Source organism: Parasteatoda tepidariorum, chromosome 4, assembly GCF_043381705.1.
Source record: "Parasteatoda tepidariorum isolate YZ-2023 chromosome 4, CAS_Ptep_4.0, whole genome shotgun sequence".
Classification (NCBI taxonomy): domain Eukaryota; kingdom Metazoa; phylum Arthropoda; class Arachnida; order Araneae; family Theridiidae; genus Parasteatoda; species Parasteatoda tepidariorum.
Window position 1 is genome coordinate 5,761,783 of NC_092207.1, and position 15,881 is coordinate 5,777,663.

The 15,881-nt window shown below is 30.8% G+C and overlaps 1 protein-coding gene across 3 annotated transcripts in view; it reads left to right on the forward strand.

Moving 5' to 3' along the window:
• Window positions 1-332: 332 nt before the first annotated feature.
• The window catches only part of LOC107442448 (QRFP-like peptide receptor), a 32,448-nt gene continuing 16,899 nt past the window's right edge, over window positions 333-15,881 (forward strand). For 2 of the 3 annotated variants that reach the window (XM_016056022.3, XM_043053875.2), the window contains exons 1-3: window positions 333-483; window positions 11,277-11,521; window positions 12,611-12,771. In XM_016056022.3, the coding sequence (XP_015911508.2) occupies window positions 11,283-11,521; window positions 12,611-12,771 (400 nt within the window). In that variant the 5' untranslated portion in view covers window positions 333-483; window positions 11,277-11,282. The remainder of the gene's footprint in view (window positions 484-11,276; window positions 11,522-12,610; window positions 12,772-15,881) is intronic. The other variant, XM_071179375.1, reaches the window with a different exon arrangement.

Consider the following 15,881-nt stretch of genomic DNA (forward strand, 5'->3'; position numbering starts at 1 on the left):
AAAGTCTTGTTCTTATTCTTAACAAACAGACTTTAAAATTGAAACTGATTTTCTAAAATTGATAAATGATATTTATGTTCATTATTTAGCGGTTAATTTTTTTATATCATTGTATCAAGTAAAGTTAGAAAATAAAACGAGGGATATTTTTGATGGAGCTTAACATTTTTATCCATTTTTCTTATTCTGTCCATGTCCAAGAGAAGAAAAAAAGTTTCGGACAGTTGGAACGTGAAAACTCAGAACTCTTAGATGATAAAGCTAATATTCTCTCTGATATCGTCTGCAAAGAAAAGGTCCAATGACAACGGCCATCTGGAGTTTACGTCAGTGATAAACTAGCTGTTTGATTGGCGGATCGTGCGCCGAGTAGGAGAATTAATTTTTACAACAAAATGTTCTTCGCATTTTTGAATTGTGACAATTATTGGAGCTCATCACTTGATCAGTGGATTCAGTAAGGGAAGGAAGCCATAAGTAAAGGTAGCTATTGTTTATTATTATTATAAATGAAACTGTTCTTTGTTAAATATCTAAGTTTTGTTTATTTGAAAATAAGGTAATACTTTTCCTTAAATAAATGGTTAAAGTGAAGAAATTTCATATTATCTAGCGAATGGGTATATTAACTTGGGTAATCTGTTAAAGTGCCAAAAAATTGGTTAATTTCTCAAATTACAAACTTATTAATTAATTTGCATACTATCACAGGCACTTGTTAAAGTGGTTTTTGCATGAACAACAGATACATTTCTGTACACTTAAATTTACGATATTTTTCTTTAATTCAATAGAGAAAATTTCGTTATACGTAATTTAAAGATGTTTGCAGCTATTAACGTAAATATTACGAATGTTTTAGTAAGTGTAGTAATTTTTAAAGTACCTTCTGAGTTTGATGCAAAAATGAAGTTGGTATATATAAGTTTGTTTTAATTTTTATTATATTAATTAAATGATCAAAAGTGAAGGTAATGTAATTTATTCATTTAGAGAATATATTTTAATATGCTTAGTTTACTTGAAAAATTCTGTGATTTTTTTTTCCTCGCATTTTGTGATTTTCTTTAAAGTTTTAAGAGGGAGTTTTGGTACATACTGCAAGAATTTTTATAAAAATGACAATAGATTTGAAAAAGTTCTAAAAATGACAAAAATAGGTAGTAAAACTATTTCGTAGTATGAAGAATGCTGAGTAAGTTTCGGATGTAAAATTTAGTTGTAGGGAGAAACTCGCATTAGGATTGTAAAAAGAAATCCAACTATTTTGTATCCATCATTCATGGACCTCACTTTACTGTACATGTAAACACTATTGTACTTAAATCATAACCGTTCCTGCAGGCAGTAAGCCAGCTTTAGGACGCGAGTTCATACCGCAGCACGGAATAATGTACAGATACTGTACAGATTAATAATGTACAGAAATCATAGAAGTATTTTTATTTCGTATCTATCATGCATCATTTAAAGGCACCTTATATTTACCGTAACAAAGTTTTCAAAAATTAAGAAATATTTTTTATTATTACCATCATTAATATACTGGACAGTATTCATGTGAGAAAACAATTTCCTATGAGAGTGCGGGCAAACAATATACAAGATGTTTCGTATTGTACGCCCTTAACGTATATTTAAAAAAAGTCATGTTAAAAAGAGTAGTCATATTAGGGGACGTTAATAAACTTTAAACAAGGGGAAAAATAGTAGCAAAACCTAACAAATCACTGTTGAAGAAGGCATCAAAACCTATTTAATAGCTTGTCAAAACAGAGATGAGTTAAAGGGTGATTGTTGGAAAAGCCAGAGTGACCACACTTCTTGCAATCAAACTGGTTTTGGTGCTTTGTATCCTGTCTTTCTGACTCAACAGATTAGAAAAGCAATGCTTCCTCTACTCTAAAATAATTATTTGCGTTTCGTACTTCATTTTTTGATAATTATTCTAAAGATTCATAATTTCCCAACCTCTTTATTTGTGTAACAAATAACGGCCACATCTCAATACGAGTAGTCCAAACACTAGACCGACTAGTATACTAGACCAAATAAATGGCATTAGACACCAAGATTTAAAATCTTGGCGTAAGCCACCGTCAAGTGTCATTGTGTCCATGGCCCATTTGAGGGCCAATGAGTTGGGAACCACTGTACTAACTGACACAGGGTCTTTGTGAAAACCAGCTAAAGTGTCCATTTGAAACGCTTTCAGTCTAGTTTATAGGTAGGAAGGTTAAAAAAGAAAAAAAAACTGATCACTCTGAATAACTTTTAATCTAATGATCAGATTTTAACGTTCTGGAACTCAAATTTAATGGTTCGTGGGAGTGACTTCAAATATGCTAATGAATAAGTGCAGAGCATATTTTAAGTTACGAAATCAAATACAAAAACGTACTTTTTTTGAATAAATATACCTTTTTTTCCCCCGACGCAATTCGGATTTACTACCCCCAAAATATCGAGGAAAGCCGCAATCTGGGAAATATGATCCCAATAGTTTGGTCAGGAGAGCATTCCAAAGTTTGGACCCCTTAATGTAAATTTAACGTCTAAACTTAACCTTCTGCGTATTTCGCTAGTTCTCGACAATTTTTTAAGCGAATTAAAAAAAATTTACACTCAATTACAAAATCGTTTATCCAAAGATAATTCCGTTCAAAAATTAACTTTTAGTAAATATTTATTACTTATATTATTTTATTTAAGAATGGACGAAAAGTTTTTGAATCGTAAGGTGTAAAATTTTTTTACATCATTTCAAAGAATGTAATTTTACATGGCAAAATACAACACTTCAGCGAAATCGGTCGAATAGTTCCTGAGAAATCGGAATTTAAAAATATAATTCTTTCAAAATTCAATTTCTCGGGAACTATTGGACCGATTTCACTCGAATTTTGTATTTCAACGTGTAAAAACATTATGTTCATTAAAATGAGGCAAAAAAATTTTATGCCTTACAATTCAAAATTTTTTCGACAATTTCTAAATAAATTAATGAAAAAGAATAAATATTTACTGAAAGTAAATTTTTATATGGATATACGAATTTTACAATTGGGTGTAATAATTTTTTAACTCGCTTCAAAAGTTTTCGAATATGGCGAAATATGTAAAAGGTAAAATTTACATTAAGGGATCCAAACTTCGGAGTGCTCTTCTGACCATATTTTCCATATTGCTGCTATATTTCAAAGTCAAGTATGTTTATTCAGAGAATGTACGTTTTTGCGTCTCATTTCGCTTATTTGAGGTTTTACTTAGCATATTTGAGGTCACCTCCTCAAGCCATTAAGATTGAGTTCTAGAAAGTGAAAATCTGATCATTAGAATTAAAAGTTATTAAGGGCTTTATTTTTTCTTTTTTTTTTCTTCTTCGCCCACTGTTATTTGCGAAATGCGATTTCAGTTTCGTATATATCGAATTACTTACTTTAAGAGCACATGCATAACTGCTTCCTCTGCACCTTTTACATTTTTATTGTGCTTAGTTTTCAATTTATTAAGTATTAATTCCTTAAATTTGAGTCTTTTTTTTTCCTTTTGTTTAATATGTCATTAAAATGTTAATGTCCATTTTGATAACAATACAATTTGGTTGGCTGTGTGCACATATTATTATAGATGTACTACGTCATAATTACGATTCAAGTTAAAATGCATATTTAAAAAAAATAATAATTTGAGTAATCTTGAAAAAATGAATGATCAAAACGATCTACCTTTTTTGGTTTATCAAGATACAAACAGTTGAAGTTTAAGTGGGGGGAAAAAAGATATCTGAAATTTATTTGGTTGTTATAACTAATTCATACCCTCCAACTGCTACGGAATTTCCGTAGTTTCAGAAATCTTCTTTTCAGACGGTAGCAAAATTAATGTCTTAATATTTAAAAAAAATTAATTTTAGTGTAACTTGTCCAGTATTACTTATAAAAGTGCAGGCCATATGGCTTATGGTTCTGATAAAAGTTTTATGAGAGATCCATTTGCTTTAAAAATTTCTACTTTGGTTCGCTACCACTAGAAAGAATTATTTTCAAAATCCTCATAAGTTGGAGGGTATGCTAATTTATTTGGGAATGAATAATAAATTATTTTTCATGTTTGTAGAAATTCGGATCAGCTTAATGAACCTCTCACAAATTATAAATAGACTCTTCATAATAATTTTTATTTTAAAAAACAGGTCCTTCTCAAATTTCTTCTCAACTCGCCTTCCCTCGGAGCTGTTTTCTTTTCATTGCAATTCGAGTTGGCTTCACTCTCGCCAGTGGCGTACACAGACTTAGTTGTGCCCCCCCCCTGCAAGAATTATAAATACGCCCTATCTTAGACTTAACATAATTTTTTAAAATTATAATATGAGACAAGAACGCTATGAAAAGACATTTTGGAATTATTTTTGATTACTCAACCCTGTCCCGCTAGGGGGCATCCAGAGAGTACTGGTTGATTACAAACATTATTATAACATGATGAATTGAAAACATTTGAGAACATAAAATTGAAAAAATTGTGGGTGGTGAATATTTACAGATGGAAAGATGAGTTCAATCGAAACATTTAATTTAAAAGTGTACTGTAAATGTACTGTAATGTCAGGGTATGCTCAATCGTCTGCCAGTTCATGAAGATAGTTTTCAAAATGTTTTTTTAATTACTTGTTCTATTCCCTTACTTATCCTCGGGACATTTTGGAATTTATAATCATCCCTTTTATTTTAATTTGAATTAATTTATAGATTAAAATTTAAATTATTTTAATATGAGTTAATAAAGAATTAATAATCGCAATGAAAAAGCAGAATTTAGAAAAAAAGTATTAAATTGGAACACCATATACACTTACAGAATAACAACATTAAAATTATATTTATCTTAATAATACAAGGAAGTAACTCACGATCTTACTATAATTAAATTCAGAGTTTAGTTAAGGGTTATTTATAATGTGAATTTTAGCATAAAAAATTATAATAGTTTTTTTGTTTTAATACGCTCAGGTGCTACCGCGGGTCGCAGGTTGTGCACCCCTACTTGTAGTGTAGTATTTTTGGATCGTGCTTCCTCAAACCTTATGCGCCCCCCCCCTCACCGCAATTGTTACTGAGGTGTTATTTCACTCACTACAAATTTCTATATTTTGGTCACGGTTTGTGGTTTGTATGCAATCTTTTTAAAAATTACTCCGTGAAATCTTTGATTTATTAATATTTCTTTCGACTTATTTTCTCGTACATTACGATTTGATTAACCGCACCTTCCTATAAATTTCCCCTTTAATAATTTTTTTTCAATTAGGTACAGTAGCTAAAAGTAAAACAACACACACTCTTTTACCACGTTAGATTGCAAAGCGTAATGTTAAAAACAAGCAAATTATTTAAAATAACAAAATCTGCTTGCTTAGCTTTACAGTAATAATTATAAATTAAAACCTTTTTGAACTTTTGTTCATTGCCTTTATTGCAACTATCACCATTTATTACGAAACATGTAATAGAAATGAAAGGCAAAATAATGTGAAGACTCACTTTTCACATGGGTAGTTATTTTAGATCAAACTGTTTCTTCGTATTTTTTCCAAATAGGTGATTTATTAGCTTATGAAATTTCCGCTATATAATTACGCAGAATTATCTGATTGTCTAAGTGAAAATCATGGTGTTTCTAGCCAAAAACGCTCTCCTGGAGGGTTTAAAAATGTGGCAAATAATTTTATTGCTCCAAAACTTTCATGGACATATTTTTGACAACATAAAATGTGACATTTTTTGCTAAATGATTTTACGTTAAAGTATTTATACAAAAAAAAAAAAGAACTGCTTAAATAGTAATAATAATCTACTTATAAAGAACGCTCCTTTATTAACAAAACTCACTCTCCAATAGTATTCCCCTCTCATATTCCCAAAACACTCTTCTAATGAAAATATACTCTTTTGTTGTCTCCGGCATAAGGCTACTCAATTTACATTTTACGGCTTTCCATATTTCTAGAACTAGATAACTTACAAGGTTGCTTGTATTAAACAACTCACTATTCAATAAATATGGACCTGATTATCATGGATAACGGGCTTCAAACGTTTTAAGAGCTTGCTGATGCAAATGAAGGGATTTATTTTAGATGGAGATATACAAGGTTATTTCAACCTTTACCTGTAACTCTTTTTGTTTGCAATTTTGATAGGTATAAATAAAATTTTGGTTTGGAGAGAAGCAGGTCTCTATTTCATCAATTGTTTAGTGTCTTCAGAATATTCACGAAATATTCACACAAGGGGTTGTCTATAATATTTTTGATCCACCTTCATAGCCACAAAGTGTCTCGCATGTAAGTCTTAGTTGGATTCATGCGTTTGGTCAGTTAAGTAGGAATTAGACAGCCTTGATGGCTGTGGAAATAGAGCGTTCTCCTTCCAATGAGGTGAACCGAGTTCGAATCCCAGCGATGGCTGGTCGATACGAATTCCGCATCCGACTAGCACCGACCACAGTGCTGACGTGAAATATCCTCACTGGTAAATGGATCATGGGTTAGAGTCCCCTTGTCATCAGGCTAACCGTAAGAGGGTTTCGTGGTCTTTCTCTTCATGTAACTCAAATGCGGATAAGTTCCATTAAAAAAGTTCTCCACGAAAGGCAAATTTCTCCCAATACTTGGAGTTGTCTTGGAATCCAGGAGTTGTCTTGTGGATTGGATTTAAAATTACAAGACTGCGTAGTTGAACATTAGCAATCATAAACCCGAAAATTGGCTCGGCTGTTCAACGACTGTTATAAAATAAAAAATTACTAATTAGGGTGTATGTCACATGAGTTTCTGGTACTCGACACCAACGAGAAGACTTTCAGTTCAAGACAGATTGCTGCCAGTAGTTTTGTCCAGGATCGAGAGCTCCATCAGCTATACCACCGAAGCGCTATATTACATATATTACCTGCAGTTCAGAAACAAAGCACAATCCAGGCATGCATGCATTTAAATTTTCACGGAAAAATAAGATTTGCGATTGTAAACGATATTTAATAGTAGTAATAAAATTATATAAAAGAGCAATTGAAAGCAGAGGCATTTTGGGACGTTAAATGAAATTTGAATTTAATAATTTTTAGATTGTATTAATTTAGTGAAATGGTGCTTCCTTTTCTACTAAAAAGGTTTTTTTTTTTTAAACGGACTACTTTAATCGTCTCATTTTCTTTCGATAAAAAACTAAATCAACGTGAATACAAAATAAAATCATCAGAAATGAAAAGTATTTAATTTCCTGATTTTAAATGCCTTTAACTTAACCAAAATATGTGAACTGAAGTCACACTCATTGTTAATCTCTATATTTCGATATTCAAAAAATCCAAATCTGTCATAAAAAAATACATTTATTCAGAAAAAGTGCGTTTTCTTAGCCGATTCTATAACTTAATGTGTACCACTAATTAATTAGCATATTTGAGGTCACCCCTTTGAACCAATATGATCGACACTTAGTTTGCGAAAATCCGTTGCGAAATCATTAGAACAAAAGTTTCTCAGGGTGTTATCATTTTTATTTTAGTTTTATTAAGTTTCTTATAGCAACTTCAATTATAAAGATTCTTCCCATTTTCACAATTACCAGATGAATAGACTAATTATACTTTTATACTATAATTAAATGATGGTTTAACTGTGTAGAAAAAATAATGTTTTGTTAGAACTTTGGTCTTTTATCATTCATCACTCAAATACTGTGACACCCGCATTAAATAACAATAAAGAATGTTCTTTTATAGGGAATAAAATACGGATAGGGATAAAATACGGATAGAAAAAATAGGAATAGATTGCTCTATACGCCCATAAAAGAAGATTCGGGAAGTTTTCGATTAGAACCTTCGAGTATCCAATAACAGATTTTTTCAGGTGGCACTACTGTTACAGTTATGTATAAAATGCTTGGAGAGATTTATGAGAATTGTTCGATACTTTACACTAGGAATTGCATGCGTTAGTGCTGAGAGGTAGAACAGCAGACTATTTTGCTAATGTGCAGATTAATTAAGGTGATCCGTGTCAAAAAAAGGGTTTCATTTCTCAAATTATCAAGGTAACCTGCAAACCACCTAGATAATCTGCACTTCTCCAACTAGTCTCTTGTTCTCTAGGCTGGAACAACAACAACAACTTTCTTTAGGCTTAAATTAACAAAATGTTACTTATTTTTTGATCTCTAAAAATCAATTAACTACATTCAACACATTGGTTGATAGAATCAATCAGAACCAACTAAAACTAAACTCAGTGGCACGACAGCCCATCGAGGGCCAAGGCCTACTGTGCCCATCTGAGATGTTCCGGTTAGATGGTCAACCGAACGCGAAACTCCCAGTGTTTAGTTCCCAAGCATGCTTGAATCAGAACCAATCTAAAGTCAATTAATACAGTTAACAAATTAGTTGACACAATGAGAAAAACTTTAACCATACTGTTTATGCGCAGATTATCTAGGTAAATTGGGAAAAACCTTTGCTTCTGCACGGATTATCCTATGGTTAATTTGCAGGTTAGTGCATATTAATGGTTTTCGAACTAGAGCGGCAATTCATACAAGGGCAAATGCTCTCTAAGCAAAGCATGATATAATTTGACAAACATAACTCACAGAAAACACAAAACCATTCTTTTTCCCTCTATTCTTTGCTTTTTTATTTTAAAACTGTATTTTACTGAGTTGACAAACAGAGAAAAATAACATTTTCTTCAACCAATAAATAAAATTTTTATGACACAAATTTTATTTTAATTTATTTATTACTACAGGGCATTCTTATATCCGATTAGGCAAAAAACAGTGTAGAGAATACCAGGTAAGGATTTTCACCTTAAAAAACATCAGTGTAGGGAATACCGGACAATGCTTCACGCATCTCCTCTAGGTTATTATAATGGTTATTTTAATATTACACGATGCTAGCTAAAATTTCTTTTTTTAAAAGAAAAAAAAATTCAAAATTATTAAGTATAAGTATGAACCTATTTGTTGCACGAAGAAATTACTTTCATCTAATACCAACAAATCATAACCATACTAACTAAAAGTACGAACTTATCACATTTCATATTTTGCAGGTTCGTCATTTGGTTTTGTATATACAATGCTGCGGTAATGGGGTAAATGTTGATTCATTTCACGCTTAACTGGTCAATATTTGACAATATTGATTGATAGCGTGCGTATGTACTAAAATAAATGTGCGTGTATTTTTTTAAATTCGTATACCGTAAGTAAAGCAACATCTGAACATAATATCTTTTATTACAGGGATTTTTAAAAATGTACTTCTTACATAAGCATTATTTAATTAATAGTTTGAATCTATTCTTACTAAAATAATTTATAAACTGTTATTTAAGTGTTTAATATAATGTTCAGTTTTAATTAACTGAGGCTAAAATAAAAAGAATAGGTATGAAATAATTAAAGATTATAAAGTGACCTAAGAAATAATTTGACCTTTTTCTTTTACGCCTAAGCAATTATGCTTTTAACAGGCAATGGAATCGATTTCACTCACGCCTATCGCTCTCTCTCTCGTTCTATTTTTTGTAAATTTTTTCATTTGTAAACAGTTTTGAATTTTCGAGAATATTAAAGGCTCAGAAAGCAATTAATTTTTTTTTTAATTATTATAATTTCTCATTAAGTTTAAGGAATTCCCGAAGGGGGAGTATAACACAAACATTCATTTTTTTTAATAAAATCAAATGCAATAAGAAGGATTCATTTTTTAAAAAAAAAACAATTTTAATTAAATTATTAAAATATGAAGCTAATTTTAATCACGATACGTTTTAAGAATCAACAATTCTTCTTATAATGCTTTAAAAAAAACACTTTTCTCGCATGTTTTATTTATTTATTTTTTTTTTAAAACATATTATCGTTTCCAGATGTTAAGAGTAGTCTATGTATATTTTTCATTTTATTTCCTTAAACTAAGTAAGAAATCTATTATCTTTATTCCATTATTTCTCAATTTCGTTACTAAAATAAGTTAATGGGGTTTTTAATAGAGATTTACCGAGTCCGTATACCCGACGAATACTGGAACTTCTACCTGGCCGGATTTAAGAACTCGGTAAAAATTGGATTTTTTACCAGGCTGGTTCCAGGTACCCAGACGGGTATTCAAAACTATAAAAAAATTTCATAGATTTTATCGGACAAATATTTTAACAAAATATAGCTCTAAGTAAATTTATTATGCTCATATATAAATGAAACATACATCTTCATTTTTCTACGTAACCTAACTTTCAAAAATTTCGGAATTTTAAATAAATTTAAGAATTTCGGAAAAACTGATCATAGTTAAAGCGTTTACAACTTTTTATGCACTTTGAAATAATGAGATAATTGAAATTGAAAATATTAAATAAGTTCCTATACAGTCAATATAAATAAACGACTAGAGTTTTGGAAAACTTAAGGAATTCATTTTTTAAATTTCCTCATCTCTCAAATTCTCTATTTTTCAAAATTAAAGTTAATAAAAGAATTTCAATTGGAATTTGTGAAAGTGATAACTTTTCCCTTTATATCTGCAAATTCTCTAACACATTTTGCTAAGGATCTGAAACTAGCGACTGAGTAAGTTTCAAAACGAATTATTATTCTTATGTTGGACTATCAAAAATCAGTTCGAATTCCTACATCAGAGTGATGGTTACTTATATTGGTGACCATCAAAAATATAATGGTTCATTAGGGAGTTATTGATGGTTACCATAGAGATTATGTTGGTCCATCAATGGAAAACCATCAGAAATTTTGACTTGGGGAAAATAAGATTTGAAGGCAACAAAATGCTCATCAAAATCCAACTGAAAAAAAAAGATTTATTCTACATACAGAACGGAAAAGTCTTAAATATGTAGGTACGAATGAAACTTTCTAAACAGTATGGCTGTGCTTTGGTTCGTTTTAAAATCTGTTTTCTTAATTAAAAAAAAAACGCGCGTATATATAGGTATAGCGCGAAGAGCAAGGGCAGGATTAAAATCAGCTCATATTAATAATTTGTAGTTAAAAAAGCTATGCCAATTAATGATAGTTAATTAATATTGACGGAAAAAAAGAAACGTTTTCAAAGTGTCATAGATTGTTGTTGAAAAGAACAAAGAAAGCATTAAAATTATCTGATATTGGTTGTAAAAAAAGCCATTAAGAGTCTGGTAGCGCAAATGAAGGATTAAAATCATCTCACGCAATTGTTTTCAGGAGGCAATGGAGCAGCAGCAGCCGAGAGAATTTGTTCACGTGACTCTGAATCTGAGCCAACAGAACAGCACATTCGCTCCTAATTTATCAGACGTGTGGGATGACTTTGATCTAGTGGTACACGATTTTCACAAGGACAAACTGACAGTGTACAATGTACAAAACCTTGTACTCATCATTCTCTACGTCATCACTTTCATCGTCGCAACATCTGCCAATTCCATAGCACTTATCGTCTTCTGGAGGTAATTAACTATTTATAAACTATTCCAAAAAAAAAACAATTATTTGCGAAATAATTTCTTTTGAACAACTAGAAAGATTATGAAAAATGATAACTAATAATTTGCTTTATAATTAAAATGAATCCAACTGTTGTTGCGGTACATTTTTAAAACTGTAACAGAACTATTTTTATCGATGGTCATCTAGCGGAAGCAAGAACTATATAACGCTAGTCAGCAACCAGATTCAAAAAAGTGAGGTTTCCCCAAAATCTCTGTGAGGCAAAAATTTACTTCCTGTCATGTGTTCTTTTTGTACAAGTTCTGTTTTTTTTTTTTTCTTTTCTTTTGTTGTTGGTGTTTTTGGACGAGTTCTCTTTCCTTGCGTTTGTATTAATAAATAATTTGGATCTAGTCACGTAAGTACCAATAGCAAGATTGTAAGTAGCAATAATAGAGCGATAAGCCGGCGCGCTTTTTTAAGGGTTTGTATGAACCTGTTCCTTAACCTTGATTTCAGATAGACAATTTTTACTAAATAACAGTATAATACACAATTAATTCCTACTGAGCAGGGGATAGAGCGTTCACCTTCTAATAAGGTGAGCCGAGTTCGAATCACAGCGATGGCTGGTCGATACGATTACGCCACCAGGCTTGCACCGACCACAGTGCTGACGTAGAATATCCTCAGTGGTAGAAGGATCATGAGTTAGATTCCCCTTGCCGCCAACCGTGGAAGGTTTTCCTGGTTCCATGCTACACAAATAAGGGTTAGTTTCATCAAAAAGTCCTCCACGAAGGCACATTTCTCCCACTACTTGATCCAGGAGTTCCGTTGTCTTCTAGACTGGGTTCAAAATTATAAGGCTACTGAGTTGAGCATTAGTAGTCGTAAACGCAAAAAATTGGGTATGCTGTTCAACGACGGTTATAAAATAAAATTAATTCCAACATGAGAACCCATCACAAAGCAACTGTGGAAGAGATGAACGCCTTATACTTTATCTAAACTTTTATAAACGTCAATTAGTTGCTCACTAGCGTTTTTTTAAAAAGTTGTATCATAACAGATTGAGCTTCATTTACCCAGATAAGTTTCTTTTCTAGGTTTCAGCACATGCGTTGCCTTTCTAATTCTCTGTTAATCACACTTGCTGTTTCTGATCTGCTCGTCTCCATTGTGTGTATGCCGATGTCCATAGGTCAGTATGCCTACAAATTATGGGTATTCGGAGAAGGAATGTGTAAATTCACGCATTATTTGCAAGGTAATACTTACTAATAAAAATTATAAAACATGCATTTTTCATATTGACATCTCTGCTACTTTTTTATTAAATTTTCTTCAGATAATATGATAATTTTTTTATAAAATAATGATTTTTTTCTTTACTAAAAATATTCTATGAAGTTACAGTGTTACTTGATAGCATTATACACATTTACTAGATATCGTAATTAATTCTGAAAACACTGCTTCAAGAAAAATGCTTTTAAAATTTCAAACAATTATTCCTTCCTTGTTGGGAAAACTAAGTTTATTATTATTATTATTATTTTAGTAACATTTTTATTGAACCATTTTCTCATTTCATAAAGGAAATTTTCCCGTTTACAAAAATGTGAAAGGGTGCTATAAGCGTCATCAAAAACAAAGGCTAGCTTAAGCGATAACAAAGTGCAGTACACCGAGATAGATGANAGATGAAAAAAAAAAAAAAAAAAAGCTGACGACATTTTTAAAACTGCTCTCGATCGATTCAGGCCGAGTTTTTGCGAAGAAATGTGGTAAAATTGCTAATGGGAAATGGAAAAATTAAGACAGTTTTTGAAAAGAAATGCGTTTTACCCATTACGGGATTTAAAAAAAAAGTAAAGAATTTGGAATTAATAACATCTAAAGAATTTTCTGCAGTTTGATAGCTTTGATGACATTGTATGAAGCATTGTCTGAACTGATGAAATTATTAGTGGCGTGACTTAGATAAAAACGATGAAAAACTTCAGATATTTAAATGAATTACACTTTTTATGTTACATGTATCTTTAATAAAATACTCTATACAGTTCTGCAAAAACAAACAGTTAACTCTATACTTATATCCTACTTACCATATTTCATCTTGTGTCAGAAAAAATACTCTCCTTCGTTTAATCTTCAAAAGAATGTACTTAGGTCGGACAAAAAGCACAAACTAACAATAAAGAGCCTCACTTTTAAAGTTCCAAGTTTTCATTTTAGAGATTCAAAGCACGAGAAGAGGCAACGACGTTTTCATTACGACAGTATAAATTGCCTCCCTACGTGAATTGATTATTTAAATCGGATTCTTTTATCATTTTTGATTGAATTTGTTGAAAGGATTTATTTTTGCTTAAGTTCTTCAAAAAAAGAAGAAACGATACAAAATACTAAAAACATAAAAGAACATTTCTTTTTCAAGGACTAAAAGCAGATTATGCCCTAACTTAGATATTTTAACTCTTGATTTTTCTTGTTTCTTTAAATTTATTTTTATGTTGAATGTAGTGTGTACTTATGTGATCAATTTAACCCATTATAAGGCCACATTCTCACCAAATTCATTAATTTTTAAATGTCGGTGTGAAGTTATTTTTCCTCTTATGATTTGTGCGCCATCTAATTATAACTTTAGAAAAATACCAATGAAGGGATTTGTTTTAACTAATGTGACTAACAACAAAGGTTAGAGTGGGTTCAGGAAGAGAAGCTAACACTTACGTATTTGCTCTTATTTTATTCGTTTGTTAATTTTATCATTTTTCATCAATTTTATTTGTGATTCTAAACACTTAATTAATAAATTCAGTAAATTATAAGCATAGAATTTCAAGTTAATAGTTATTTCTTTAGAGTAGATAAAGCTTTGAAAATATCCCCATCAAAAAAATGGTCTCCATGAAATTAATTTTATGTATAATAAACTAAATAAATTTCTTTCTGTAAATCTATTAATCCCTAAAATATTTCAACACAACATTACGATTAGTATTTAAAAAAACCTTATCCCGAAACCCCATATAGGGCAAACCAACCAGTGAAGGAACATTTCATATATATTGATTAAAAATAAGAATTTGAAAGTTTTTCTTTAGATTGATTGGTAACAATAGCTTACTGCCAAACAATAGGAAGTCATCTAGCAATGTTTTGGATTACCTGGTCAAATAGACTTCTCTGGAAAAATTTTTGAATTTGTTATTATCTCTGCAACACCTTGTTTCTTTGAAAAAATTATAAGGTGAGTGTTTGTATTTATATGTTTGAAGTGGAATTAATTGCATGTAATAGTTTTATTTTTCTCACTGTGAAAAAGAGAATTCAAAATATAGTTATTGAAGTTACGTTTTTTTTTTTTAAGCATCATAGCATAATAAAGTACTGAGATAAGGGGGTGTTTATTCGCTGGATCACCAATCGATGAAAAACCAGTGAAGGAACTAGTGTTCCTTTACTGGGTTTTTTTCTAAGTTAATGAGAATAAAAGATAAACTTAAATTTTCTTGTACCTTTAGTGATGTTCCGCATCAAAAGTATGTTAAAAATACGAAAAACAACCTCTAACCAGTGACGGAACAGGCATGTTCCTTTACTGGGCATAGATTTCCCAGTGAATGAACAGTATGTGTTAATATGTTGACACTTTAATTTTCAATTCATGATTACAAAAAAAAGTTAACATTTTCCAAGTATTTATATGTTATAATTTCAAGAATAGGCTTGTTTTTAAATATTTGTATGGCTTATAAATTCATAAAGAGCATTAAAAAATAACCAAAATTAAGTGTTCCTTTACTGGGTGTTCATTCACTGGTAAGAGCTGTTCCTTCACTTGGTCTTCTTACTACTTGTTATTTGAACCTCCAAAACTTTAAAACAATATTATGTAAGTTCTCTACAATTTTTTTACATAATTTGCAATTAGTAACAAATATGTTGACACTGTCATTTAACTAAAATTACGAATTTTGAAATTAATATGATTTTTTAAAAGGCAAGCGAAGCTTTAGTGTTCCTTCACTGGTTAGTTTACCCTATAGATGTGTAAGTCGACCCGTTATATAAGCCTGATTACGAAATAGCAAAGTTCTGGTATGTCGAGTGCATAAATCGGCTGCTGAAAAAAAACCCAAATTAATACAGAGTTATTCATATATTCATTGACTATAATGCTTCTATATTTCATGATCAATGAATGCCCGACTTTATTACTGGTTGTAAGTCGATTTCCTGATTTTCGGAAATTTTGGCGGGTTTGTGAAGCAAACTTATACACAAAGATACATGGTAAACTAATGGAAAAATAACTACGAATGAGTTTTTTCTTACTGTTACTACGTAAATATTTATATAGGT